This window comes from Caloenas nicobarica, chromosome 1 (assembly GCF_036013445.1).
Source record: "Caloenas nicobarica isolate bCalNic1 chromosome 1, bCalNic1.hap1, whole genome shotgun sequence".
Lineage (NCBI taxonomy): Eukaryota > Metazoa > Chordata > Aves > Columbiformes > Columbidae > Caloenas > Caloenas nicobarica.
In genome coordinates, this window is record NC_088245.1 from 72581764 (window position 1) to 72609289 (window position 27526).

Consider the following 27526-nt stretch of genomic DNA (forward strand, 5'->3'; position numbering starts at 1 on the left):
AAAATTATTTAAAAGGACTAACGACATATTCAGCTTTGCCCAATATAAATACTTCCTCCGTATCAGTTTAGTATTCTTGTTGCATGATTCCCAAGTTATTCAGAATCTTCTAGATTTCTCTTATTGAAATTTTGGGAAGAGCAGGAGTGAGGAAAGCAACCAGGCAACAACATTTTTACGTGCAAGTCTTACAGAACAAAACAGGTCCAAAATTCATACAAAATGCTGGAGGGTAATGCCAAAATACAGGCATATTGCTCAAAATTCTGATTGTGTCCCATAACAAGTGATGCCTCGGAATACTTGGAAAGCTGAAACAAAAATTTTAGAAAAATACACTATCAATAGCGCTTGTGGCAATGGTAGATAAATGCCTAAAAACATACCTGTGCAGTCCGCTGAATGCAAACTAACAGGTATATTGAAGCATATTCAAGGTTTTAAGTAATGACTTTCAGACAGAGATCAAAATAAAAATAAAATGCATCATGTTTGGTAATTCCAAACAGGTACCAAGAATCATAGAACAGAACCACAGAACCATTTCATTTGGAAGAGACCCTCAAGATCATTGGGTCCAAACCTAACCTAACTCTAGCACTGAACCATGTCCCTAAGAACCTTGTCTAAAAGCCTGTTAAACATGTCCAGGGATGGTGACTCCACCACTTCCCTGGGCAGCCTGTTCCAAGGCCCAACGACGCTTTCTGTGAGGAAGTTTTTCCTAATATCCAATTAAACCTCCCCTGGTGCAACTTGAAGCCATTTGCTCTTGTCCTGTAACTTGCTACTTGGGAGAAGAGACCAACACCCTCCATGCAACAACCTCCTTTCAGGGAGTTGTAGACAGCGATGAGGTCTCCTCTCAGCCTCCTGTTCTCCAGGCTAAACAGCCCCAGTTCCCTCAGCTGCTCCTCATAAGATTCATGCTCCAGGCCCCTCACCAGCCTCGTGTCCCTTCTCCGAACTCTCTCCAGCACCTCAATGACTTTCTTGTAGCGAGGGGCCCAAAACTGAACACAGGATTTGAGGTGGGGCCTCATCAGCATCGAGTACAGGGAGTACCTCAGTGTCTTTCTTATGATGAGGAGCTTCCTGACTATAGCCAGTAGTTCCACTGAATAAATGCATGCCCTGGTCTTGCTATTGGATCAACAGGACTTAACCTGCTCTGCGCTCCGTTACCTGCTCAGGAGCTCTGTAAGGAACAAAATTGTATATGTCAGCTCATTTCCAAACCTTGTTTTGCAAGACAAACACCAGCTACAATGAGTAAAGAATTAAAATGAGTTTGAGGCTCTCCTTCCCCCATGTCACTGATCTGTACTTCCTGTAGGACTGAGGAAATTCCTCGATTCTAATCTTGAGGGGAAAAAAAAAGCCGTCTATAATATTTATATATATTCAACACAATTTTTATTGCAGACACCCGTATTTCTACCTAATTCTCTCAACCTCACTGTATAGTCCATTGAGTTTAAATGAACCCATCTATTGCAATATTTTAAAGCCTTCCTGTATGAAAGACATACAGAAGTGGGGATCAGGGATCAGACTGGGTCCTTTTCAGAAACAAAACACTTGGGAGATCAGGTTGCAGACCAGGTGCCTGAAGAATTGCCTCCCTATATGCCAACTATGTTTTCTTCCTTGCACTCTCACAGGCCTCTTAGAAGCTTAAGCATAAGCGGAAGATCCCATACAGACTCGTCAATATTCTTAAAATTACGGAAGATTAGGGGCAGGACATTGATTACCTACCTAATCTGGAGATGAATGTTGGTCACAGCCTTTTCCAGTCATATCCATCTATTCCTAGATCTTTGCAAATAAAATCATGCTATTCTTGCAACCAAAACAGTAGGGAAGAAGAACAAATTTCCACCTCTGGCTGGCAGACAGAATTAGTTCAGTTTGTTAGCAAAGAAGGAAACTATATTTGCAACCACCAAATAATTCAAAAAGTGTTATGAAACTAACCTGAGCTGTTTCTTCTGTGTTAATAGTGTGCCCGAACAAAGTGGCAGACCTGCCTGCTCTCAAGTGACTGTACCGCATACTTTCCGAGCTGAGGTGAAACAATATGCTGAGCTCACCATTATTCATCACGTATTCAGGCAGTCTGCCTAGTTTGGGCTTAGAAGGACAAGAAACACAAACTTGGGACCACATAGAAAAGGTCTCTGAGCAACTAAAAGCAACCTGTGCCTGTTGTCTCTCAAAAACTGTCTCTAAATAACTAAGTTTGAGAATGATAATAACTATTATAATCTTATGTAGCTCATAAAACGGCTGCTTCCTTCCAGCAGCTGCCCAAACAGCATCATGGAAATTGTTTGGAAAAAACATCCCCTGGCTCATGTCCCTGGCAGAATTGGCAGTATCCTCAACACCCAAGAGCTTGTCTCTTAAAACGTGGTCCAAACTTTAGAGCACCTGTAGAGGAGAAGGTGCGCTGACTAAACGTTACGTTGAAGAGATGATTCTGCTGGTGGCCATAGCGGAAGTGCTGCTGGTCCTGGGTTTGGCCGTGGAGTCAGACTCTCTCTGCTCACCCATGACCTTTTACAAGAACTGCTGGATCCGACGCTTCCCGGGTCTTCTGATTGACCTGCAGGAATCGCAGAAGAGGGGAGCCCAGGTGCTGAAGATTTATGCAGAAGTCTCACCCCAACAGTGCAGCAGAACCTGCTGCCTTCTGAGGAATGGTGAGTGTTTGTTATCAAGATTCTGGCACACACTAAAATTTGCATCATGATGTATGAGGAAAAACATTTTGTGTAATTTTTATACAAACATTCCTTTCTTTAAAGAAGAAATAACAGAAAAAAAAAGGGGGATATATGTGGTTTTTTGAGGCAGGAAAGCAGAGGCACATTGTTAACCGTTCCCCTATCTTCAGTCCTACAGAAAGGAACTTGATAATCTGAATTTTTCAGAAGACCGCACTAGAAACACATGAGAATCTCAGGGTCTGCTTTGAAATTTTAGATCTCCGTTACAAAGATTGTGGGTAATGCTAACATTAAAACAATAACTCTTCAGTAACCATCACCATCTACTCCTGCAGAGAAAAATCAATGATGCTGATTTGAACACGACTCTTCTTCACAGAGTATGGTACTAAACTTGCATAGTATTCATGTATCACACAGAAAAACAAACATAAAGGATACTATTAGCACAAAACATCCATTCTTTGACAAAATCCAGAATGTTGTATACATGGGTCTGAAGGCAAGGGTACAAACTGCTACATGTGATGCAAGTGAAGAACAGTTTTCTGTTGGAAGAAAAATCATCAATGTGAACAAATATCTGAAAACTGTGATTTGTCAAACAATGACTTCAATAATACCACATTGTTAGTGTTTGCAGAGTGTTTAAGAATCCTTGAATAAAAGATATCACACGAGAGCAAATACTACATAGATATTTCACAGAAATATTTGAAGGGCTTTGTCTTTTAAACTCACGTTAAAAATGATACAAAGTGTTTATTGATGCCTAGAACTATTTCTATATTCAGGATTATTTTCTTAAAAATAGCCACTGGATTTTAAATTTCTTTATCCATAGAAGCAAATGTTTATTTTATATATGACCTGTACAAATGCCTGTAACCTCAGGAAATATATCAAACTAGTCATGTGCTGGCTAAACACTACAAAATGTTTTTAATCTTTTAAAGAGAAATGTAAATCAATTGGTATATAGTAAAGCTAGAGCTTTGTATAATCCCTGTAAGATTGTAATTCTGTCTCCCTGAAGTTTTCTTCTATTGATTTGTTAATCGTAAGTGTCTTTGTGCTTCCATAACTATCTACTCTAAGCTCAATTTCCTATGACAAATAACTGGAAACTAATAAAGCCTAACTAGAGGTAGGCATAGGACAGGAAAATTATATCAGTGGAAGAAAAACTGGTGATTATCATCATTCATTTAGCTTTACCTTGCTGTCATTAGAGTTCCAGATCCCAGTTTGACTTGTAAGTATTACTGGTTTTGTTTTAGCTAGGCAGACAAGCTTGATCTTTATATGTAAGTAGCTAAAAACCACAGGACAATATAAATTCCGTAACAGCACTTTGGCCATGATTTTTTCTTCAGTCGAGCCACTGAATTTGTACTGTTCGGGCAGACAGAGTGCATTTTTATTACAAATTTTTATTTAATTAATTGTATAAGTTTTTTGAAAATATTGCTTCTCTCTTAGGGCAGATAAGTTCATTATGACAGAAAACAAAACAAACAAAATACCCCCAAACAACAAAAAAACCACAAACAAAAACACAAAACCAAACATAAAAAACCCCCAAACAACAACAAAAAAACCCCCAAAACCCACAAAAAACCCAAACAAACACACAAACAAACAAAAAAACTCCAAAACACCAAAAAACCCTCAATATTTTCAAGGTGTGTGTTTACTGTGTTAATCTATGATGCAGTATTGAGGCTACTAGTTGAAAAAATACAAATAATAGAGAAAAGATAGTAGGCACAGTCTTAGTGTATTTTATTCCTTTTCTCGTTCGTATATAGGTTAGGGATTTTATTTTGCATGATTTTTTTCTGTTGTTCATTGCAGAAGTATTACAAATTATTTTCATTACTTACAAATGTGAGGAAAATCTTTGGAATAAATACCTAAGTAAATAGAATACATTTGTAAAGCTAGGTATTTTCCTAACAATTGATGTAAAATAAAGCTTTTTCATAAGAGTGTTACAAAAATACACTGTAACTAAAATGCTTTTCCAACATTAAAAAACAACCTAAAAATCACAGAATTATTTTAGAATTCTTTGCCTGAAGCAAGTCTTCAGCCCTATTAATTCACATATTCTAGAGAGTTACATTAACAAATATAAATCTTAAAAGCTCACTTTATATACAAATTGTCCAATATAGACAGAAGGTATACTACAATTTTCTGAAGCGCAAACTTAAGAGTCAGAATCAGTATCAGAAAAGTTCTCCTTAGCTGTTTTAATCATTTACAGTATTTGCTGCTATTGAATGTGTTCTCTGCTCTGTCAATACTTTTTTAAATTGTAGGTAGCTGTATTAGTTCAGGTATGGAGGTTACATTCAAGGCAGGTAAAATAAAATCATAAGACCTCCAAAACTTCACATGACTAAACCAAAACCTAACATTGATCCTGGTCCAAGTGTACTGATATAAAATAAAATTAACTTTTGACTTCACATTTTGATGTGCTATAAGACTTTGAAAGAAGAATCTTTCCTGCTTTATATACAAATATAGTGTGACTCTAATGATAAGTAATGCAGCATATATTTTCAATCTAAATCTTAAACCACTCGGATTCAGGCATCTATATACTTTCTGGGTTTCAGTGACAGTTGTTCAGGCATTTTTTCATTATTACTTTTGCCCTGATTTCTGATGTGAGAAGACAGAACTGAATCCCCAAACATAAATAAAGAATTGTCTAAACTATTCACAGAAATAGCCCAAAGGCAAACAAGGAAAACGATTGGGAACTGGCTGTGGCGTAGGATGCTGCTTACTTCTTCTTGTTCAGGATGTTTTTTTAATAGTCTGGTGAAATGAATGGTTGCAGTCCAGTTTCAAGTAGACAGGTACATTACACAAGAAAAAACATTTCAAAGTTGTCTTCCTTGATAACTTTACTTTTAGAAATGGTCCGCTCACTGCAGCCGAGATGTGAAGGAAGGCAACTGGTAGGAGGACTACAAGCTAAAGCATATGATTTATTTTTATCAGAGGCACACTGAGAATTCAGGTGGTTATTCTATTCCTTCTTCTTAAAATAAGAATGTAGTTATAAGTAGTTCTGCTTTACTGATCAGGTGCTTAATTAGTTTGCACAATAATGAGAGAACCACGGATTTAAAGTACTATGTATTAGTCCCAGTATTAGCGATCTTCTGATGTTAAATAATGTAATAACATGCAAAATGCAATGTTCATTATGCCGATAAGCTCAACTTTACTCTTTTTGTATTACAGTTTCCTGCAATCTGGCAGTGTTCTACCACGGACCTATTCATGAGAACACGAATTGCCTGCACATGTCTTGCCCAGCATTGGAAAGTTGCATACTAAAGGCTAGAATCAATGTAATTTTGTACAACATCACAACAGGTAACTAAGCATTTTGTTTATAAAGGCTGAAAACACAGCAACTATAGGAAATGTTAAAATTATAGTAGGTCAGTTGCTGTGCTAAAAGATCTTCTGAAGTAACATACAGTGCTAAAAAAGCATAAGACTTTTTTCCTTTTTCATTAATGTACCTACTTCTATGAATATTTTCCCCTTCTCCTCCATTTTGTATTTGAGAAAGGACCTTGAAGATACACCCTGCTTCCAAGCTTCATGTTCTGAGTACCTAATCAATAGGGGAAAATACCACATCAGATCTGAGAGACTGAGAAACGAGGCTGCCCACTGCTCCTGGTCCCCAGATCCAACCAGTAGCAAGGCTGGAAGTGTATTCCCATTAGGCACAGGCACAAAGAGCACACACACCCCACAAGTAGATATAGATAGATATATATATATATATACACACACAGTCAGCCACACAAGTAACACAGACAAATGCATAAAGCAGACACACAAACACAGGCAGCACCAAGAGCCTCATCTTGCTTTCTCTGGCTGCATAGGATGGAGATCCGATAATGAAAATATATATATTCACATATGTACAATGTGAATGCTCCCAGCAGCTGGGCTGAGGTGCTCAGTCTCCCCCTTTGCTGTGACTTGGATGTATAAGCCCCCAAGAGTGCAGGCCCCCTCCAGTCACTGGTGCAGACTGTCACACAGACACACAGCTTGCTGGCACTCTCCTAGATCCCTCCCACTTCTAACCTTTGGTTCTCTCCCTAAGCATCCCATGCAGGCCTTGTGCAATCCCAAAATGCACTTCCCTTGCACTCCATAGGGTGTCCCATAACCTGAGGCAGTGACATCCCTATTCCAGAAGGTGTTCATGGATATTATTTGGGCTCCTCGACCTGCCATTGTTTCCATGTGCTCTTTATGTGGGTGTGCAGATGAGCTTTTATCACATAAACTAACACTGTTTATTATTTAATAGGGGTTGATCCAGATCTTATTATTTTTGAAAAACTGGCATCCAAAGATCCAAATATTCACTCTTCACTGAGTAAAAATGAAAAGCAAAACAGCACAAAGACCACCGAGTGGGAAAGATGCCAGCATCATAATGCCACATCAAGTTCCCTACTGCTCCAAGCTCCGTCTTCTACCACTAGCCAGAGCCCAACAGCAACCGCTTACACCTCCAGCACAAGTCTGATGGTCCAAAAAACTGAAGTTACTACTTATTCCAGGCCAGAAACCTTTCCACTGGATGATCATTTTGCTAAGTGGACAAGCACAACTTCAGTAAGCACCAAGTCAATCACCAGCTCAGACAAAAAGACTTTACATTCAACTTTGACATCCAAGTCTGCCAAGGTATTATCCCACATGCCCACTCCTCCTCGTCTGAACAGCAGTAAGCAACACTTGAATGAAACCAAAGGCTACAGCGGCAGGAATTATACTTCGGATAATGAGGCACCTGCTTGGGAAGCTGCAGCTTTGAGTGTCTGGTTGATTCCTGTTGTTCTTTGCTCGTCTCTCATCTTCCTTTGCTGTTGTACTGTTGCTTTCACAGCAGGGCGTTGCAGAAACAGGAGAGGTCAGTATAAACCCATAAGGAGAAGAACAATGTCATGACAATTCACAAAATATATTACTGTCAAAGGTAATTTGTAAAATAATGTCAACATCCTTGTTTTAGAACAAACAGCTTTTCAAAAATGAAGCATATATACTAGCTTATTTCTTTTACAGAACCAAAGATAAATTTTTTAACTGATGGCTTCAGAATCTTCCACTTATAACTTAATTCTCTACAGATGAAACACAATTGCCTTGTCCCTTTACATAAGAAATACACACTTAGAGCTCCCACTGCATGCTCAGAGGTGTTAGAGCACATTTTGGTTCATAATCTGACCCCGACTAAAGCCTAACGAACAGTATACACTTTCTCTAATTTAAGTGAGCAGCTTCACTGCAGGTGTATGTATTCTTTCCCCCGACTTTAACCTGAGAAAAGTGTAAGTGTAGTTAGTAAAACCGAATGGTTTTATAGTATCATAAAATCACTTAACTCTAATATAATCTTTTAATTGCTTAGGATCTCATAGTTTCTGTAAAAACTGACCATTTTTCTCCCACTAAATTCTAGATTCACCTTTTTCCCTATTTATCCCTAATATTGAGACAAAACAATTTCACCAGCACTCTTTACTTCTTCAAACAAAAGCACCTAAAAGAACCCAAGTCTCCCAAACTACTGAACTCCATTAACTCATACCACAAAATCTGATCACTCAATCTTTATGCTTTACTCTTAGCCCACTTCTCACTTCACTCTTCTAACAAGAAACACTTCAACTGTTTTTCAAGCCCTCATAGAAGCACCTTCACACCTCAAGTGCTTTTGTAAAGTTACTTGCTCTGCAATGCATTGACAAATCCATTCTGTTACTGGCTAAGGAGAACACAAATGTGGCTAACATTTGTTCACGCCTTGTAATCAGCATCAATCTGTGTTGTCCACCTTGACTTGTTTGTTCTTGCCTACTCATGTTTATCCTTTACACCATTCGCTTTTTAAAATAGGAATAGTCATTTAATGTATGTTGCACAGAAAGAGACAAAATGTTTTGAAAGCTATAGAAGTTAGCCTTATAATAAAAAATCCTTTTTTGTACTCTACTCATAAAAGTGCTCCTCCTGAATATAAATCAAGTGACTAGGTCAACAAGGTAGGAAGGTATTTCCTTGCCTTACCTTACTCAGGAAGTTTGCTTAGCAAAGCAAACATTTTCAACAGTAATCAGAATTGTTCTTCTCCTTTTAAACTTGTTGATGGCTCAGAGTTTCTCACTTTCTTCACTTGCTGTAAGAATTTTCTATTGCCCAGACAAGTGTAAATGTTATAAAAGGAAATAATAAATAGATTGTCATGTCTATGTGGCAGAAAATTATTGTAAAACTAGTAAGACTCATGCAACTTTCAAAGACTACAGTGATGAGGTTGTAAGGCTACATGAATACATAATTACAGTTGAGCAGGTTGGTTTCAGAACAACTCTAAAATTACGTTTTCACCCACATTGATCAGCACTGCAGCTTAGAAAACCTTTTAAAAAAAGTTTAAAAAAACCCCTTGTTTATGGTATTTGATTGACCTTGTACACTAATTTATATGTAACGGAAGAGAATGACACAGGATAAGAATTTTTTATAGGAGTAAGGTTATTTAATCTGTTGAACTAACACAAAAGAAATTCCTTCTATTTTAGCTAGAAAAAATAGAATTAGGTATGATTTGTTTTTAAGGGCAGTTCTACGCTTACATGTAAAATGATACAAATTCTAGAGGTGTACCCACTGCATGATGTACTCTAAATTTGAACAAGCTGACTTTTATCAGCAAATGGCACTTTTCTAATTCATTATGTGGCTGAATCGAGCACATAGTTTAACTATCACTAAAAATGTCAACTAAGAATGATGAGACTCCAAAGGCTCTTCTGAGTTGGAGGAAGTTGACATATATTGTTTTTCCAGGCTTTTAACACCAGAAGGAAAGGAACTGGGAGAAAGGAACCAAGATACTCTATATTGTATCAAAAGCTGAGTGTGAGAACGTGGTGATATTGTAAAGAAATAACATATTTCTCATGTACTTATCATCTGAAAGTCATCTTCAAGGATCTTCCCAAAATGGGAAAGTCTCAGGTCTGATTTCATTAGGAAAGAAAGGCACGCATACGTCAGAGGGACGACTCAGTTTCTCAACCTGTCGATTGCTGTGATGTGCTTTATATCCTTTCTCTGCAACTTACACGTACGGTGATGTGCACTGAGACCATCAGTATGATCTTCTTTCAGACTGCAGATCATGTGGTTCAGGTTTCTCTTTGTACAGTGCTCTACCAACCAAATTCTGAAGGAAATGTTCATGGCTCAGTGAAGCACCTTTTCTGTGTTAAAAACACAGGCATAACTGATTTTCAGTTACAAAGTCTTAATCAGAAAATGAAAAGTTTGTGAAGTGCATGTTTTGATGCCTACCACAAATAACACTGGGATGCTTCACACATCATGACAGCCTGATCAAATATATTAACTAAACAAACTGATTAACCACATGCTCCAATTCAAGCTGTGGTACTTTTCACTTCACTCAGTACTGATGACAAGCACAGTTTGTCACAGGATTCTCCCACAAAACACTTTAGCCAGCATTGCCACATCAATTTGCAATGAAATTGCCTTTTTAAAATCATTTTTTTCCTCCCCATAATTTCTAAAATCATGTAACCAAGGAAAACACAGTTTAAAACCAACTTACACCTGAAATGTAGATAGATATATCAAAAGCAGATCTAAACCCCAGCTAGTTACCTTTTGCTTGTCTATTTGCTACCACATGAATACACATCCAATGTAATGCAGAAATACATAAGCATCTTATGAAATTGTCTCTTTGTTTGAAATGGTCAAAACAATCAAAACGGTGAAGCGTATGTTTGCTGCCAAGGAAGGGCTCAGCAAAAACCGCACTTTGAAGAACACTGCATTTTTGTTATGAATAAGAGTTAGAAAGTCTAAACCTAGAGTTAGAAAAATACTTTGTAAGACAACTAGGTCTGCACTGTGATGCCTTTCTTCAGGCTGAGTGGAGCCATTACAATTCTGCTTTTGTTCACATTATAGTCTCAATAGCTCCCAGACAAAGAGAAGATGTCACTTGAGAAATTAAGGTGTTTCAAACTGCACAAACTTTATTTTCAAGACCTTGCAGCACTGAATTCCAAATACAATTCATCATTAAAATCAGAGAACATACTAAGGTTATTATTGCTACATAATTGCACGTAGTTTTTAGGATACAAAATTCGCACGCAGGCAGCTTAGTCCAATTCAAGTAGAAAAACTATGCTTTGTTTACCTAAAAATTTCCCCATAGTTTCAGCTGGATAATGTGTTTCATTTTCCTTAGCCTAGAGTTTTACCAACCACTGTTGAATATTAATTATCTTCAGTTACAGAGGCATATGCATTTTGTGTTATATTTAGTTGCTTCCTACTTCATTTTTTTTGTTTTAATTTCAATATAAATATTGTATTTTTTCAATTTTCCAGCTTTTAAAGAAAAGAGAGTGCACAACATCTCTTTCTCCCTGCTTCACACATGATTTATGAAACTGTTTAACAGTTTGAAGCGGTAATACTCTAACAAGGTACCCTTTACCAATTAATTTATCGTACTGAGAAGAACGCATTTCTGATTTGACTCATTATTTAATCATGCATATAAAATAAGGGCAGATGCTTAAATCCTTAGTATATATTTATAAAGTATCGCTGAACTTGAAGCCACATATGCAAGATGCATGTCTAAGGTAACACAGTTCTTGCAGCATTGGTATCTTGCAGTACCCATATGTTAACAGGTAACATTCAAGACAGAAAACATCGGAAGTGAACATGGGACATCCCCTCTCTCTTCCTCCTGTACAATTAAGATATTGCTGTTTTCAGATAAATATTACACAATTTACTTGAAAACTGAGGCAGGTTGTAACATATTGCAAAACCTTTATTATACAAGACTCACACTATTTTCATTTCCCAAATCCTTAATATACGTTCTTATCCTGACTCTTCCTGCTCAGGCTGGGCTGCTACGTAAATGCCCCACAAAGCATCTGCTGATGGTCTGGAGTACTGCAAAGTCAGCAGTGCCAGGCTTCTTCCAGCCTGTGCCACTCTTCCTTCACTTTAAATGACTCTCTATAGCAGCTTGAATCAAAAAAAAAAAAAAAAGGAGAAAAGCTAGTCATAAAGGATGGATACTTCTCACAGAGTACTTTTTTTTTTTTTTAAAGGCAATACACCACTGAAAAAGTGAGAACTTGCTATTCTTACGTCAAGGATGTTGTATACCTGCAAATGAAAAGACTAGCAAAGAAAAGAAATCGTTTCACTGGACATGATACACTCCAACATGCCCAAACCACAAATCTCTGCAAGAAGGCATTAGTTTTAATGGAAATATGTCATAGGTAATACACTATTTGCTTTAAAACAGCTGCTTTTTTCCACCTCCTTTTCCTCTCAGAAAAATAACTTCTATCTGATCATTGATCAGCTGTGTGATCTGCAGCAAGTCAGTCATCCCTGGTGTCCATGGTTATGTTCACCTCTAGATTAGTGACTGCATAGTGCACTTAGTAGCACCTTGAGGCTCCTTCAATCCTTACTCTCATTATTACATTCTCTAGAATCATATAATGGAACTAGGACCTCAATATTCACCAGAAAATGAGACAGAAGTGAAAAGTTGTATTTGTCCCATGCACAAATGCTTCCAGGTCTGGATGGAATGATGAGACTATATAAGACCATGTTCTGGGGAGTCTTCTTGGTTTATTGGCATATTAAAAAACCAGGAAGTAAAAGGGCTATTTAAAGCACAGTAGCAGAAATATTTTATTACAGACTAGGAGATTCACAAGAAAATAAATACATCATTTTAAGTATGAGTGAAAATAAGAAATGGGTCAAAAGATGGTTTGTCCAGACAGCACATCCTTTTTTAGGCAACTATCCCTTTATCTCATACTTGTGTCCGTAGCTATGCTATGCATGAAAACACGATAAAAAGCGTCAGCTCCAGTCAAGAGTATATATTAGTTCCCTGAAGACCATTAGATTATCTGCAGGGGTTTACCAACTCTTCACATACAGCCAGTCACATTCAGGTCTTAGGGCTTGGTGAATTTACAAGTAATTGTAACATCTACTTGCCTTGCCAAAGACTGAATTATGTCTCTTTACAGGCCTTCTTGTCTAATCTCAGCAAGAGATTATTCTTAGTGTCTGACGGCCCTTCTTTAAAGGGCAAAATGCAAGAGAACATAGACAACCAACCTCAGTAAACTATTTAGTGACACACTATGAACGTTTCACTTCACAACTCTTAGCACACTGTTTACTAAAGACATCTTATACCAGTGATTACAGTAGTTTCTAGGATGCAAAAATTAGCCAGAATACTGACAAAGCAAGTCCTTTTCCAGCTTGACCAAGCATTAGATCTCAACCTTTCTTTGGAATGTTTATATGGGAGATAAAAGAAAGGTTAGTCTCCTCAACAGCACCAGCAAAACTATGCATCATAACTATTCCAGATGGCCAAGAACTTAACTCGTGTGAACTTTTTTCCATTGGAGACAGCTTATTTTTCCTTGCCATAAGGAACTAACTTTTCCAGTTTGCGGGGGCAAGTGTTTGGATTTGAAATGAGACATCTGCTACTTGGAGGTTAGAACAGCAACCGCAAAGAAGCACATATAGTAGCCTTCCTGCTCAAGTTTCAATCTACGATGGACAGGGTTGCCTGAGGTCAGGGCTGTCATGAACCAGCTCCATGTTCCTCTTGGACAGTAAATACCAGTAAAAGAATTACCTATGGAGACAGCCAATGCCTCCAGATACTGTGTGTGGTTTCTTGCTTCTCTTTCCTTCTCAGTGTATGCACTGGGAGGCCTAGCCAGCTTCTTAAGTATTATCTATCTATCTATCTATCTATATTTCTATTTAAGAGTAACACAATCGTTTCCATGTAACGGAAGAATGTACATACACACAGGTATATATAGAGGGATACACACCTCCATCATGAATTTACATTATAACGTACATGATCCATTAATAAGTGACCATTGCTAAGGACGTACTTATTACTGTGCTTTAGAGCTGCTTTACCTAATTCTATTACTCTTTAACTCTTCAGAGTTTTTAAATTTCAGTGCAGGTCTCCAATGAGATGGTCTGCAAGAGTATTATACAGGAAAATAAAGATGTGTAGTATAGTTCATAAAAACAGACATAGAATATACATCATCGAGCTTGGGAAGACTCCCACAGGAGTTAAGATCCCAGTGTGCTAGGTATTCTGCATAATCACAGAGGAATACTGCTACCTTCAAACACAAACAGTTTGGAGGGAAAAGCAGAACAACAGGAAGAGAAACATCCAAGATGACAAAGAGCTCTAAACTCAATCCAGGCTACCTTTGATCCAGTCCACTGCTCTACACAAGTTCTGTACTGTAACACATAAACCATTAGTAAAAAGCAAAACTGCAACTGAATTTTATATTGCCTTTGATTCTAGAAGCTTGATTGAGCACTTAGAAGATTACAAAGGATTTTAATTTTGCTCCTGTGTTTCTTAGCAAGCAGAGGAAGTGAAGACGACATTGAAAATGAAAGTTAGAGGTCAATCTTTCAGATTTCTATGACCAGCTGGCAAAGTGTTCTATAGCCACAGGGACATTAAGCCCTATACTACCAGAAAACTGGCATCTTTGACAATTAACTTTAGGTGGTAAGTGATAGATATGGTTGGGGAACACAGTGAATTAGCCCCAACATTGTTCAGTCTATTGTTGATGGAGACATCCAAGTGTCCTGGCACTCAGGAGACAGCCACCTTTCATCCTGCCTGTATTTCTTGAAACATTTATAGAGTGTATATAAGCTAGGCATGAACACTGCAGCAGCAATTCTGGAAGCCTGTGCATTTTAGGTTTTCCATGAATTAGCTGTGAAGCTAAAGAAATGCTAATGAAATCAAACAAAAAGTCAATTTACCTTGCTGTGCTGTTCTTTCTACTAGACATTATTATTACTGAAGTCAAACCATTATTTTAACTACAACTTTCATATAGAGTTCTGCTTAGGTCCATTTAAAGTCCATGAAGAGCAAAGAAAAACTGAATTTTCCTCTGATTCAAGGAAGATTTTACCAGGTGCTCCTAAGTCCTGAATACAAAAGAATGACCTTATGGAGAAAAGCAAGCTTATGGGATTTTAGGTTTCTTAAAACATTTAAGGGCATTACTCATGAGAGTCTGGTACAAGACATGTCACTGCACAACAGAAGTTAGTCACACAGGCATGCTGGTACGCCAGTCCTTATACAAGCACTGACAAAGCTAATTAAGGAAACAAATTTCTCTTGTGTACATAGTAGAACCAAACCGCCTTTGGAATAAAGCCAGGCATAACTCCACCATCCACGCCATTCTCTGAGTCAAACTGCAGTTACTTCCTCAGTAATTTTGGTTTCATGGCTGTTCAAAAAAGATTAGGAATTATACAGATGTACCATTTCAAATGAGAATTTTAAACATTACTCCGATTATCCATGAATAAAGGAACAACCTGGTAACAGCCAAAACTTTCCCCATACAAAGCTTCTGCTAAAACGCCACCTCTAAGAGGATTGATCACTAAATAACCAAGTCAGTGCAAAATTGGGATTACAGGACAAGCATTTTCAATCTTAGCTCCAGCTCTGGCAAATTCCCATAGGGAGTAACAAGCTCCATTAAACTCAGTTTCCTGCCATATGACAACAATCTCTACCTAAGAAGAAACCTTCCAAAACTGACAATGTTTTGGAAATGGGAATATATACAGTCTTTGGCTGTACGTAAACACAAAACAAACAATGAAAAATCCTAGCAGTGAGTCACTTGGCAGAAATCAATTACTCTTTAATATTCAATGTTCTCACTCTTACGCTGTTTCCTCTCAAAAGACGTGCTGGCAGGGCCACATGCTAAGTTCTTTTATAGGTATGCAGAATTCTTAAATCTGATGAATAAAGACTCCCTCTGTCTCTTCCAGAAAATGACGACTTTCTATCTAAGCTGAAATCTTGGTAAGCCAAGGTGGTACAATAGAAGCAAAAATAGAGTTATGTCCATCAATTCCTTTCAAATACAAATTACCAAATATAAGATAAACATCCATACATTTTCTTTCTCTGTGTTTCACAGAAGTTGGGTGCTACAAACTTCTTTTTTCTTTAAGAGCCTGAGTACATTCAAGAGACAACTCAGCAGGCCTCAGGGGACCAAGACTCAGTCCATTCCTATTTAAGCTGCTCACCACCAGCTCTCGCTTTCAGCAACTCTCACCATTCTTCCTTTATTTCCTCACTTTTGTATCCTGTAAATAACTGCTAGTTCACCTTCCCATTACCATCCCTTTTTCTACCTTATTTTTATCCATCATTTTAGAGAGAGGTGTTTTTACTCACGGTACTTATTAGACCTCATGACGAGCAAGAACCTCATGCTGCTCAGTGTGCTTCAACATATCTCCAAAACTACTCAAGCAACGTTATCTTTATTTTACAGATAGGGAGTACAAAAATAGAGAAAAGCCTGAGTGACATTCGAAAAGCATTTAGAACGTTTAGAGCTCTTAACTTTGAGACTCTTAATTAATGGAACTTGGAGCACAAGTAATTTTATCATTTTTGACATTGTTGCTCTAAGTTATAAGCCAAAAGAAGTTGTGTGAGAAGTCAGAATGTTATTAAGCAGAGGACTGAGCCAGGATCTCCCAAGCTAAGAAAGCACAGACTAGAATGTTCAAGTCACAAATACGACTCACAACTTACTTTATTCAAAGAACAAGGTTCACAGACAGGAAAACTATGTTTACAAGAAAATCCAGTGGTAAAGAAAAATCTGATTACTATTTAAACTAACTCATCATCAAGTTTCATATTTTTGGTTAAGGTTCTGAATAATTATATACCCATATCATGTAGAAATATTAACACAGTAGTTTAATATTTCTGTAATAATCAGATGTACCTGCAGAGTCATCTCTCATGGTAATGCTTGTATATTCAATAGTTTCTTCACAGATTCCTTGTATCGAGACATGTTATTTTCTGTTTCACCTTCATTTTTAAGTGCAATTACAGAGTTTCTGTAATCCTTAACTACTTCAGATGCAAGAAGCTCTTCCTTAGTTACATCACTGACATTCTCTGAGGCTTTTATTCGAAGTAGTGTATCCAAGGCATTTTTCTGAGAGCGGCTATTTTCCCAGATATACTCTTCCATGTCTTCCTCAGTCTTCTCGCTCTCCCACATCTCCGTTTTCTAAAATAAAATATACATAATCTTAAAAACTTCAAGACTGAAACAAGTCTACAATAATGGGAAAAAACTTATCACTCATACAAATTCACTTTAAGAATTACTTTCGACATGAAAGGTATTTCACTTCCTCTAAAGTCCAAGGCTTGTAACTCAAGCCTCAGAGTTCAAAAGGCGCCTGTATGCCAAACATTTTCTGTGCAGAAGGAGTCTCTTTCCTGTCACTTATCAAGTTCTTTGTGTATCTGATAGATATAACGAGATGAGTCGGAACAGGAAGAAAAGTTTATGGACCATATATAATGACTAACAAAAAACCGTAAAAGTAATAATTTTAAATAACTCTAAACACTCAAGCTTTGGAAGCAGCCACCTAGCTATTATGTCCCCAACATATGACTTCAGCATGTTGACATTGGCTGTAAGACGCCAAGTGAGACAGCCCACAGGGAGTAACCTATGATGAGAGACAGCAATCCTTCACCATTTGGGAAATGTTTTAATTGTGACTCATAAGGAAAAACACCGCCAATTAATCCATTTCCTCTTCCTGCAAAACAAATAGCACCTCAAAAGAATCTCTATGCAGAAGGTGCTAATTTTTACCTAATTGGCGTTACAAGATTAGACAGGATCAGAAGTTGAGCACAGTTGAAATCTTCTGTGTTCCCAGTGCCTGTAAATACTTGGTTTGTGCAGCTGCGCTTCATAAATTCTGTATTTAAATATTTCTCTGATTCAGCAGGCCTTCCTCTAGATTCACAGGCTGTTATAGGGATATTTCGGATGTTATTACCTACTGTTTTTGCATACTTTTATTTTATTGTACTTTTGTAAATACATATGCTTCATAGCTATGTATTTTTTAATATATTGTAGACTGGCTACTTATTTGTGCATTTATAATTATTTAGTACTTTATTGATATAAACAATACATAGTATCCTTATATTACTTCAACTATATAAGAATCACGATTTGAAGTACTTTTGGTTTATTTGGGGTCATCATGTTTTTCTTAGAATTGCTGTAGATTTCATGTCTAAATACATTGCTCTGTGAGTAAGTTCAAAGAAACATTATTATAAAGCATTTACATCATATAAACCTGGTAATCACAGGGCAGTTGGGGGTTTTATTTTTTGTTTGTTTCTTGCGAGGGGCTGTGTTGTTCATTTTTCATTTGTTTATTTTACAGTATTCTGTCCACTAGTCAAACTTGCTAAAGTCAAATAACCTTAGTAAGACGCAAGATTATTTTTTTCCTCTAAAACCCTGTGTGCTTGGGTCTATGTGAATTAAAAACACTTTAAAAAATATTGCTTCCTGAACCTAGTAAATGGAATCTCTTGTCTTTTGAATCTCTGAGTCCAAATGTTTAGTCAGAAACAGTGATTAACACTGCTAAAAGGCTCATGTGACTGACATTAAAACCTGGACACAATACAACACAGAAGTAAAAGAACCTCATTCAATTTCTAAAGGGGTGGGAAAAAAAAGGAGATACTGTAACCTGTATTGCTAAAACAGCAGCAGAACAAGTGGGTAAAGCATTCCTTGTATGTTTGAAAAATACTGCAATTCAATGTGGAGATTTACATAGTTTTCAATTAATGACATCAGCCTGCTTTACATATCCCTTGTTTATCTGCATAATGGCTATCCAAGGCATTTTTTTACTAAACTCCAAAAGAATTTTAAAGCAAAGCTTCTCTCACAGGGATAGAGTTTCTCAAGAGTAATGGAATACAGGTATTGCCCCTCTTGGCTCCCTAGACCAAACTCATGTTTAAAGTTCAAACAAAATATCACTTTGAGGCTTTTAAACACTTTAAATTACAGCAGAGACAACAAGAACTAATTACAGTTATTACATTTCTCTCCTCGGGAAAATCATTCTCTGCACACATTAACATACAGGATTTTGGAGATGCACACTGATAAAGAGATTAAGATTTCCCTGTCTTTAAAGGAGACCAAAGAAACTCTTAAATTTTTCTTTCTTGGAATTCTTCCCAGCAGAATGGTGTGTCAAAATAGATTTTAAAATAAAACCTGACTTCTGGGGGAGAGGGAGGCAGGAAGGGATTTGACAGTAGGGGGAGATTTCAAAATCCATCCCTCAGCCCTGCTACAAGAAGCCAGTATCCATTGCTGCAATGTTGGTGGCCATGCCTCAAAATGAAAAATTATCCCAGTGTACACAGGTCCAGACATACATCACAAACAGGAAACTGAACAGAAACCAGATTTTTGCAAACTGACTGTATTGAGTGAAACTTAAATACCTCTCCAATCAGATTTATTGCAAGAGAAAAAGTGAATCTGGAGTTGTATTTTCATTTGAAAAAGCACCCTAGGTAGACAATCACCCATGAACTCTGAATAGTGGAAATGTTATGAGTATTGTAGTCTCAGTTTCAAGTGTTATGAAGAAAAATAAAGAGACAACAAAAGAAACTTCAAAAATGGGGTCTTCATCACTCATAGTTTTGTTAGTTGATTATTTTTGTTCCCTGAAAATTTAAAATGTTAATAAACACCACAGTAAGAGTCTTAGAAATGAGAATAAAACCATGAAAGCTGGAATACAAGCGTGGCATTGTGTTAACATTCTTTTAGAATCCCCACTTAGTAAACGAGGTTAAAAATCAAGAATGTTTCTTCAACGAATTCACTAAAAATGATTGCTCCATTTTATCACACATAAGACAGAACCTCACTATTAACCAGCCTGGCTGAAAATGCACTCAGCTGATAATTTCAACTGGTTCTCTTACCAAAACTTCTAATGAGAAATGTCAAAAAAACCCCAAAACCCAATCAAACAAAACAAACAAACAAAACCAGAAAAAAAGTTTCATATCAAGTCAAAGGACATAAACCTATTACTAAAGATGATGCAAAAAAAGAGTGATTTTTTTTTTTAAATCTCCTAATGTAAATATAGAGAATTATTTTTAATGCTATAAACAGAATAAGGACTTGTTCCGGAAGAAATCTTTTACATGACAGTTTAAAACAGTCTTTTGGGAGGTTTACAAGCCTTTACAGTGCTTAATCTGAAGTACTGACACAGTATAAATACTAAAATAGCATTCTGGCCAGTGAAATTGCTTTTTACAAAAAGGCATTAACTAAAAGCTTCAATACATATTGTACCCTTAAGCACAGAAAAGAAGAAAGCGTTTCATCTTTTTTTTAAATTCTTTTTTAAAGTTCAACTTTCATAATTTTGCTGTCACAGCCAGGATTACAATTTTCAGTTATCTGCCGTTTCTTTTGAGGAAGACATTTTAAATAAATCTTTTAAGTGGCACACCGAAATCTTCAAGGCAATTAAAAACATAACTCACATTACTCAATTTTCTTTTAAATTGATTGAACAGTTAAAAATTGAATGCTGTTTAGCAAAGAGCAAGTATTTTACTGAGATTTTTTTTTTGAGGGGAAGGAGAGTCCTTTCAGTTGCAAGTTGAATTTCAAACTCCTTATAGCCTTGAATAAATACACACATTTCTTAGTACTGCCTTGAAATAAAGGATACTCTGTGTGGTACAATAATCACAGGTTTTCAGCTCATAAATGACAGCTATGCTAGCATTTTTCAAAGTACTGGGCACCTTCAAGCCAAAGACGAGTCGTCAAAACTATTACATATGTCTTTGGATATATTACTCATTTGACCTATTTAGTTAGCAACTTAAAAGAAATATCAACATAAATTTGTAAAGAGGTAAAACATATTTCTATCTGATGAGATTGGATAAAAAAAAATAATTGCTTGGTGATGCAGAATAGGTTAAAATACATTCTTCTGAACGAGCAGAACCTTATTTTCTAGAACACAGCAATGGCACAGGGCAGATAAGACTCCTAGAGTGTCAAGGAAAATCAGGAAAGACTGTGAGGACTAAACACTCCAGTAAGGTACATATGTAAAACAGAAAAAAATAATATTGGATGTAAGAGATGCTCTCATGATACTCACAGGTTTAATCTCTGTTTCTGTCTTTGAGTCTTCAATAGTCACCATCTAGATAACCTCTTTGAAATATGAGGACAACACTTAATTTCTCGAGGCTGAAGTGGCTGCGTCTATTTCCTGGAAATTCCAGGTTTCTGAAAGGGTTATTTGAAAAGTATTTATCTAACTCAGTTTGTTTTCTGAATGCAAATCAGATAAGATTCTAATCTCATCAAGAAAGATCAGTGATATTAAGCGTCCAAATCTTTTATGATTTTCCGTTGATTGTGTTAATATCTATGCCCTATAAGACTCCATTTCTCTCCAACATTTAGACTGAAGATCAAACAGTTGTAAAACCTATATTTATGCATGAAAAAGAAACCTTGTTTCTCCAATACCTAGAAACATACGGCTTTAACACAAGGTATGGCAAAAAGCTTACCACAGTCTGAAATAGTACAAAGACAATTCTTAATTCAACCTTTTGCTTGGATGTTCATCCTTTGTGGTTCCAAGCCAGAGGTACAGAAAAGTTCAACCTTCTTCCACTGCAATACAAGTTTCCTGTCAGCAAAATTCCTTCCTTTGATTTTAAATGTTTGAATTCAGATCTTCAGCGAAAGCTTATTACATGTAACATCTACTATGCCACTTAGCTTTATCTTTTCTAACTCACATTAATGATGAGGAGTCTTTCAGTTATTCGATTTTGAGCACTGGTGAGTGCACAATGAAATGTAATACATACTTCAAAACAAAGTATATATTACAACATTTAGAGACCACCCTTACTTCAGCCTCAATATGTGTTACTCAAACCATATATAATGACATACTGAGAAAGAACACTATTGTAGGAAGGGCACAATTCTATCACACTTCATTATTCTAAGATCTCAAAGTCAGGAAATTTACACTAAGCATTCTTCAGTTAAACTAAACGGTGCCCAGAGCTCTAAACCTGTCTCTCCCAGGTACATGCTCTAATCACTAAGCTATGGCCCTCCTTTTCAGTTCAATAAATCTTGAATTTTCTTCTGCCCAGAGAGTTTCAGCAAGACTGAAGAGTGTCTGCCTCAACCTCCCATTTTAATCCTACAAGCCACATGTCATAACATACTGAGTGTTCAGAACATGAAGTTAAATTATAGTTTTGAAACCTAAGTGGTCAGAGGCCTTGCTTACATTTCAAAAGTGGACTCCTTTCCTTTCACATATTTTAGGCTGAATTACAAGGTAAACTCCTAGTATGAAAACAGGAAAATTCTACTGTTACCAAGTGCTCCTGGCACAACCTGAAGTGCTTACTTGTAATGGCTTAAGTTGACTGTAGATAGAAAAAAGGCAGTGCAATTTAAGTGCTAAAGCTTTACAATGGATTTTATGATTATCACCAATGGTTATGTAAAAATATTCATTCAGCTGCATGCATACACAAACACCCCACCCCACCAGTGCCTTGCAGTTGAATGCTCTACTTGAATGGAAAAGCTATTTGGGATACTTTCCTCAAGTTCTTTCAAACTGCACAGCTTTGGAGTTCACAGAAAGTTTCAGTTAAAACTTTAGTGTCACTCCATCTGTCCATTCTTCAGGTTTTTTCCTTCCTCACCTTTCTTCTTCAGCTTCCCTGTCCTTTCACTTCAAGTACTATTAACATCTACGATGCAAGCACAATGCAAAGAGATGCACCCAGAAGACCTTTTGCCTATTACTGTACATATTCAGTAGCCACTTTCCATTTTTCCCTACTTCTATATTCCTTCTTCCTTATTGTTCTTTTTAAGTCTTATATCTTTTTTATCAGACTCCTGTAACTACGGTACTAGGAAAAGCAAGACAGTTCAGAAGTGTGTGCAGCATTACTCTACTGTTATTCTTAGTATGACAGATTGGACCTTTTACTTTAAGAAATACACTACAGAATACAAAATGCAAAGGTAACTTTTCACTAATCTTTCAAGATCTCGGCTATGTAATACAGAATGATATCCTCCACTTTCCATCATGTTGCATTTGTGTATGTTGAAAATCACATGGAATTGGAGGAAGGAAAATTGCTGCACCTCTTCGTAGTCTTGACAGATTTAAAACAACTGTAAGTTATTTCCTCCTCATTATTTTTTCCAGATTCCTCCCCTTTCTAATAATTACAAATGTTTTTCCTTACTGGAAAACTAACATTCTGCTCTGCTTGTTTCTCCTTCCTACTTTCAACTCATAACAGAACTTTACTTTTTAGTGATAAACTATTAACCCCAGCTGAGTGTAAAGAAATGAGTTTATGATCTTTTTAACCACTTGAGGGCAGCAAACTCTTACTCTGTAAAAGCCACTTAACACAATAAAAATACATTCAGGCTTAGAGACACGTTACAGCATTCGAGAAGTACTATAATTGAAAGGCAGCAGAAATATAACTGATTGAGCCCCTGTTTAACCATCTACCTAATATATCTCACCCCTTCATTGATTAATCCAAATCTAGGCACAATACTGCAGGATAATTTGAAAGGAATCACAGAAAATGTCCAATTCTTACCAGACTCTGCAAGTCAGATATCTACTGAATACATTCTAAAAGCCAATAAAACACACACATTTGATTAATAACCTGAAAACTACTAAATGGGAAGAAAAAGATCTCCAAGTATTTTAAAATAAGAAAACAAATAAATATTCTTAAGTTTTAAAATCTGAATGTTTTAAAGAAAACTGAACTCACGGGCCTAGTATATATCCACATTTATCAAAATTAAGGTGCCAAATGAATCAGTCTGGGATGTTAATCACAGAATCACAGAATGTTAGGGATTGGAAGGGACCTCGAAAGATCATCTAGTTCAATCCCCCGCCGGAGCAGGAACACCCAGATGAGGTTACACAGGAAGGCGTCCAGGTGGGTTTTGAATGTCTCCAGAGAAGGAGACCCCACAGCCTCCCTGGGCAGCCTGTTCCAGTGGGCAGCCTGTTCCAGTGCTCTGGCACCCTCACTGAGAAGTTTCTTCTCAAATTTAAATGGAACCTCTTATGTTCCAGTTTATACCCATTGCCCCTTGTCCTATCACTGGTTGTCACCGAGAAGAGCCTGGCTCCATCCTCCTGACACTCACCCTTTATAAATATATGAACATTAATGAGGTCGCCTCTCAGTCTCCTCTTCTCCAAGCTAAAGAGACCCAGCTCCCTCAGCCTTTCCTCATATGGCAGATGCTACACTCCCTTCATCATCTTTGTGGCTCTGCGCTGGACTCTGTCCAGCAGTTCCCTGTCCTTCTTGAACTGAGGGGCCCAGAACTGGACACAATATTCCAGATGCCGTCTCAAGGTATACTTCTTGCTTCTTATGCATCCATAAGTAACAAAGACTACAACTAAGTGGAACTCTGCATTAGATCTAGGCAGCCTCATTAGCCAACCTGTAATTCAAATAAGTTTAACCAAGAACACAACATGTAGACCCCTAATTAATACTGCTCCCACTGTTCAAACTCATCTTACCAACCAACTACTACCAATGCACCTATATGCTGCCAATATTCTGAATAGCTTGCCATAGTTGTTCTGCTTCATTGTATCTCATTTGAATCTGTGATAGGATCAAGAACCAGAGGATGAATTCATGTTTTTCCTTCTCTCTTCCTTCACTTCCTCTATCAAAACAAACAAGAAAGATTGCTATTTTCTGGAGAAAAAAAAAAATAAGTCACTACAGACTCCCTTTGCCAAAAGCAAGGTTAGTATTATCTGCTACACAAATGCATTCTAGAGTATGGAAGAAAATCATTACATTTCTTTCTTCAAAATAAAGGGGGCTTATTTGTTTAAATACAGATCAAATATCAACTGGTTACACTGCACTGTGTTTTGGTAAATTCTAACACAATCCTGAAAGGTCTGGAGTGCCCGGAGCTTTTGCAGAATTTTGCATGGTTGATGGCATTTCTGTGTGAACATAAGAAGGCAGGAAAACCAGCACAGTTTCAAATGCAATACTACTTTTAACTACCAATTTGTAGGTGTTATGTAGCCCAAATAGCTACCCAGTAGTATCCCACTTCTCCTACAAGTAGTCAAATAGCTTCAGCTACTCTCTCCATTCCCAAGTAATGAATGTAACTTTTTGCACTTGTGCCACCTCTGTCAGCTTCTTCGTCTTAATTCTTCATTCTGACCATCTATCAACAGTCTGACAATTCTATTCCCCTGTCCCTCCCCCTCCCACAGTGTGGAAACTCTTGCTTCTTCCTCCAACGGTCACAACAGCAACAACAAAGAACCCTACATTCACTCATTTACTCCTCCCCCCCCCGCCCCGCCCCCCCAAAAAAACACTCTCCAAAAACCAAACAAAACACAAAAACAAAACCAAAAACCAACAAAAACAAACAAAAACCACAACCAAAACAAAACACAAACCACCACTCCTTTCTTTCAATTTCTTCCATTTTTCTTATTTCCCCATGTGTTCAAAAATGTGAGCTCTTGCACATTGTTATAAAAAACACCTGAACTTCTCTGAAAGCTTGTCTACACCAGGTTCAATCCTCCCAGATATCTTCAAAGCCTTTCACAATTCGGGTTGTCTGTCTTCTTGCATCATCCACTGATTGCCAGCTGGTTAGAGGAGTCAAAAATGCTAGTCAGCGCATTAACCTGTCAAGATGCTTCCCTCGCTTTGGCTCTGGTACCTCTCAGAAACCAGTGTGACAAATTTGATGTGGATAACCTTTTATTCATTTAATTAAATGAAAACAAACTCTCTTCCCCACATCACAATCCAAGAAAGAAATCCATTCTGAACAAGATATTCAGAGCCTTGAGTCAGAACTACACCTGCACCAATTGTTGGTAATCCCCCCAACTCTTTGCTTTCTATGTGTCTGCACATACGTGTTGCATATTTCAACTGTAACTCTATTACAACAAGGACTATTGCAAACGAATTCCACCTGAGCCCTCTAATTGTAATAGCAATAGAATTGGTGAGTTGTTGATGCCCTCAGTTTTTATTGAAGCCGAGGCTGGAAAAGCATACAAGAAAATTTGTAATACAGAAGCTACTGTTGACACAGTGATACATTTTCTCTTCTAAGCCTGCATACGAATAGACAGATGAGCCAGAATTAAACTCTTTGCACCTATTACTTTAAGAATAACTTTCTGCTGGAAACGCATCTCCACACAATGCAGCTTCCTAGCACAGAGTTTACTATATACCCAACAAAATCACCAAGAACTGTCATTCTTTTAAAAAGTTTTCAGATTCTGAAACTACTTGGATGCTCTAATTTGTAACTGTAATAAAAGAATTATGCATCACTGGCAACTAAAACATAATTACACTTGAAATTACATTTCCTGATGGATATCTGAATACAATTTTTCCGTTTATATATTCACATGCTTTCTAGTTCACAAAATTCAGTAATCCAGTTATTAACGTGAATTATAGTGTTATGCCATGTTTAGAGAGGTAGCAGGCAAAATCTTCAGGACTGAGGGCAAAATCTACATGCAGCCAGCTTTCCTTTCACATGGTAAGAATGTAACACTGCCCTCATCCTTTTATTTAATTCCATCATGCACATGCATGAAAACATAGTGTGACACTACACTGTGACACACTTTCTGCTGGGAAAGTCATCAAATATTGTATTTAGTTCTGTAAACTGGACTGATGTTACTGTCTACATGGATGGCCAGTCCCTGTCCATATTAAAGTTTGTACAAATTAACCATACATTGTTTACAGTTTACAAAACGTATCCAAACCATCTTTCAGCAAGTTATTAAAAGGCATTATTGCTGATCATGAAAAAAAAACCACACCAATAAACTCAAACCACAAAACAGGTTACACAAAATAAAAAAAGTGTCTCAGGAGACCATTAATTTTTCATGGAAATCAAAGACAATTACAAGTGATTGACAAACTCATCAAATATTAACATGGAAGTTGAAAGGTAATAAAAGGGCAAGAGACTTTTGCATATTCAATACATACTGAACACTCGCGTACCAATATCATATAGCCCTGTCTTCCATCACTAAGTAATGGTGGAGCAAAGGACAGATGTGCTGTTTGTCTGGAATTAATAACGTGAGCAACATGTAGCTCTCTTGTCATTGCTTAATACAGGAAACTGATCTGTCATTAATTTAAGATTTGTAATGCAATGTAATACTGTTGGAGAGAAAAATATCCATGTGTACAAAGCACTTGAAATCTAAAGTAAATGTATCTTTTAAGATGCCAGTATAAGCTGAGTTTAATTTGATGCACTCTACAATTACAAAATGTATTGTTCAAGGTAACTTCCAGTGAAAGAGAAATATGGCTCATCCTCCTTATTACATTTTTTTATGCCATCACTGCAATGATCAAAATCAAGAACGCTGACATACATAAAAATGCCAAATATGGAGATTTAATTTAAATACTATAGAACAACTGAAGTGTGAATTTTGGTACTTAATCAGCTACA

At 37.0% G+C, this 27526-nt stretch overlaps 2 protein-coding genes across 2 annotated transcripts in view; one reads left to right on the forward strand and one right to left on the reverse strand.

The window, feature by feature from the left end:
- Nucleotides 1–2479: 2479 nt before the first annotated feature.
- On the forward strand, nucleotides 2480–7748 carry MANSC4 (MANSC domain containing 4). Its single transcript, XM_065656924.1, has 3 exons — nucleotides 2480–2708; nucleotides 6003–6137; nucleotides 7102–7748. The coding sequence occupies exons 1-3, from the start codon at nucleotides 2480–2482 to the stop codon at nucleotides 7746–7748; spliced, it is 1011 nt and encodes a 336-aa protein (XP_065512996.1).
- A 2927-nt stretch (nucleotides 7749–10675) lies between these two features.
- Nucleotides 10676–27526, reverse strand: part of MRPS35 (mitochondrial ribosomal protein S35) — a 31420-nt gene continuing 14569 nt past the window's right edge. Inside the window, exon 8 of the mRNA XM_065654971.1 lies at nucleotides 10676–17071. Within this exon, the coding sequence (XP_065511043.1) occupies nucleotides 16793–17071 (279 nt within the window). The 3' untranslated portion in view covers nucleotides 10676–16792. The remainder of the gene's footprint in view (nucleotides 17072–27526) is intronic.

What these genes read in the sequence shown, in the direction of transcription:
- MANSC4 (XM_065656924.1), top strand. Translation starts at nt 2,480, where the DNA reads ATGATTCTGCTGGTGGCCATAGCGGAAGTGCTGCTGGTCCTGGGTTTG. An exon ending in CTGCTGCCTTCTGAGGAATG is followed by an intron (nt 2,709 to 6,002) that starts GTGAGTGTTTGT and finishes TTTGTATTACAG; the next exon opens with TTTCCTGCAATCTGGCAGTG. An exon ending in TTTGTACAACATCACAACAG is followed by an intron (nt 6,138 to 7,101) that starts GTAACTAAGCAT and finishes ATTATTTAATAG; the next exon opens with GGGTTGATCCAGATCTTATT.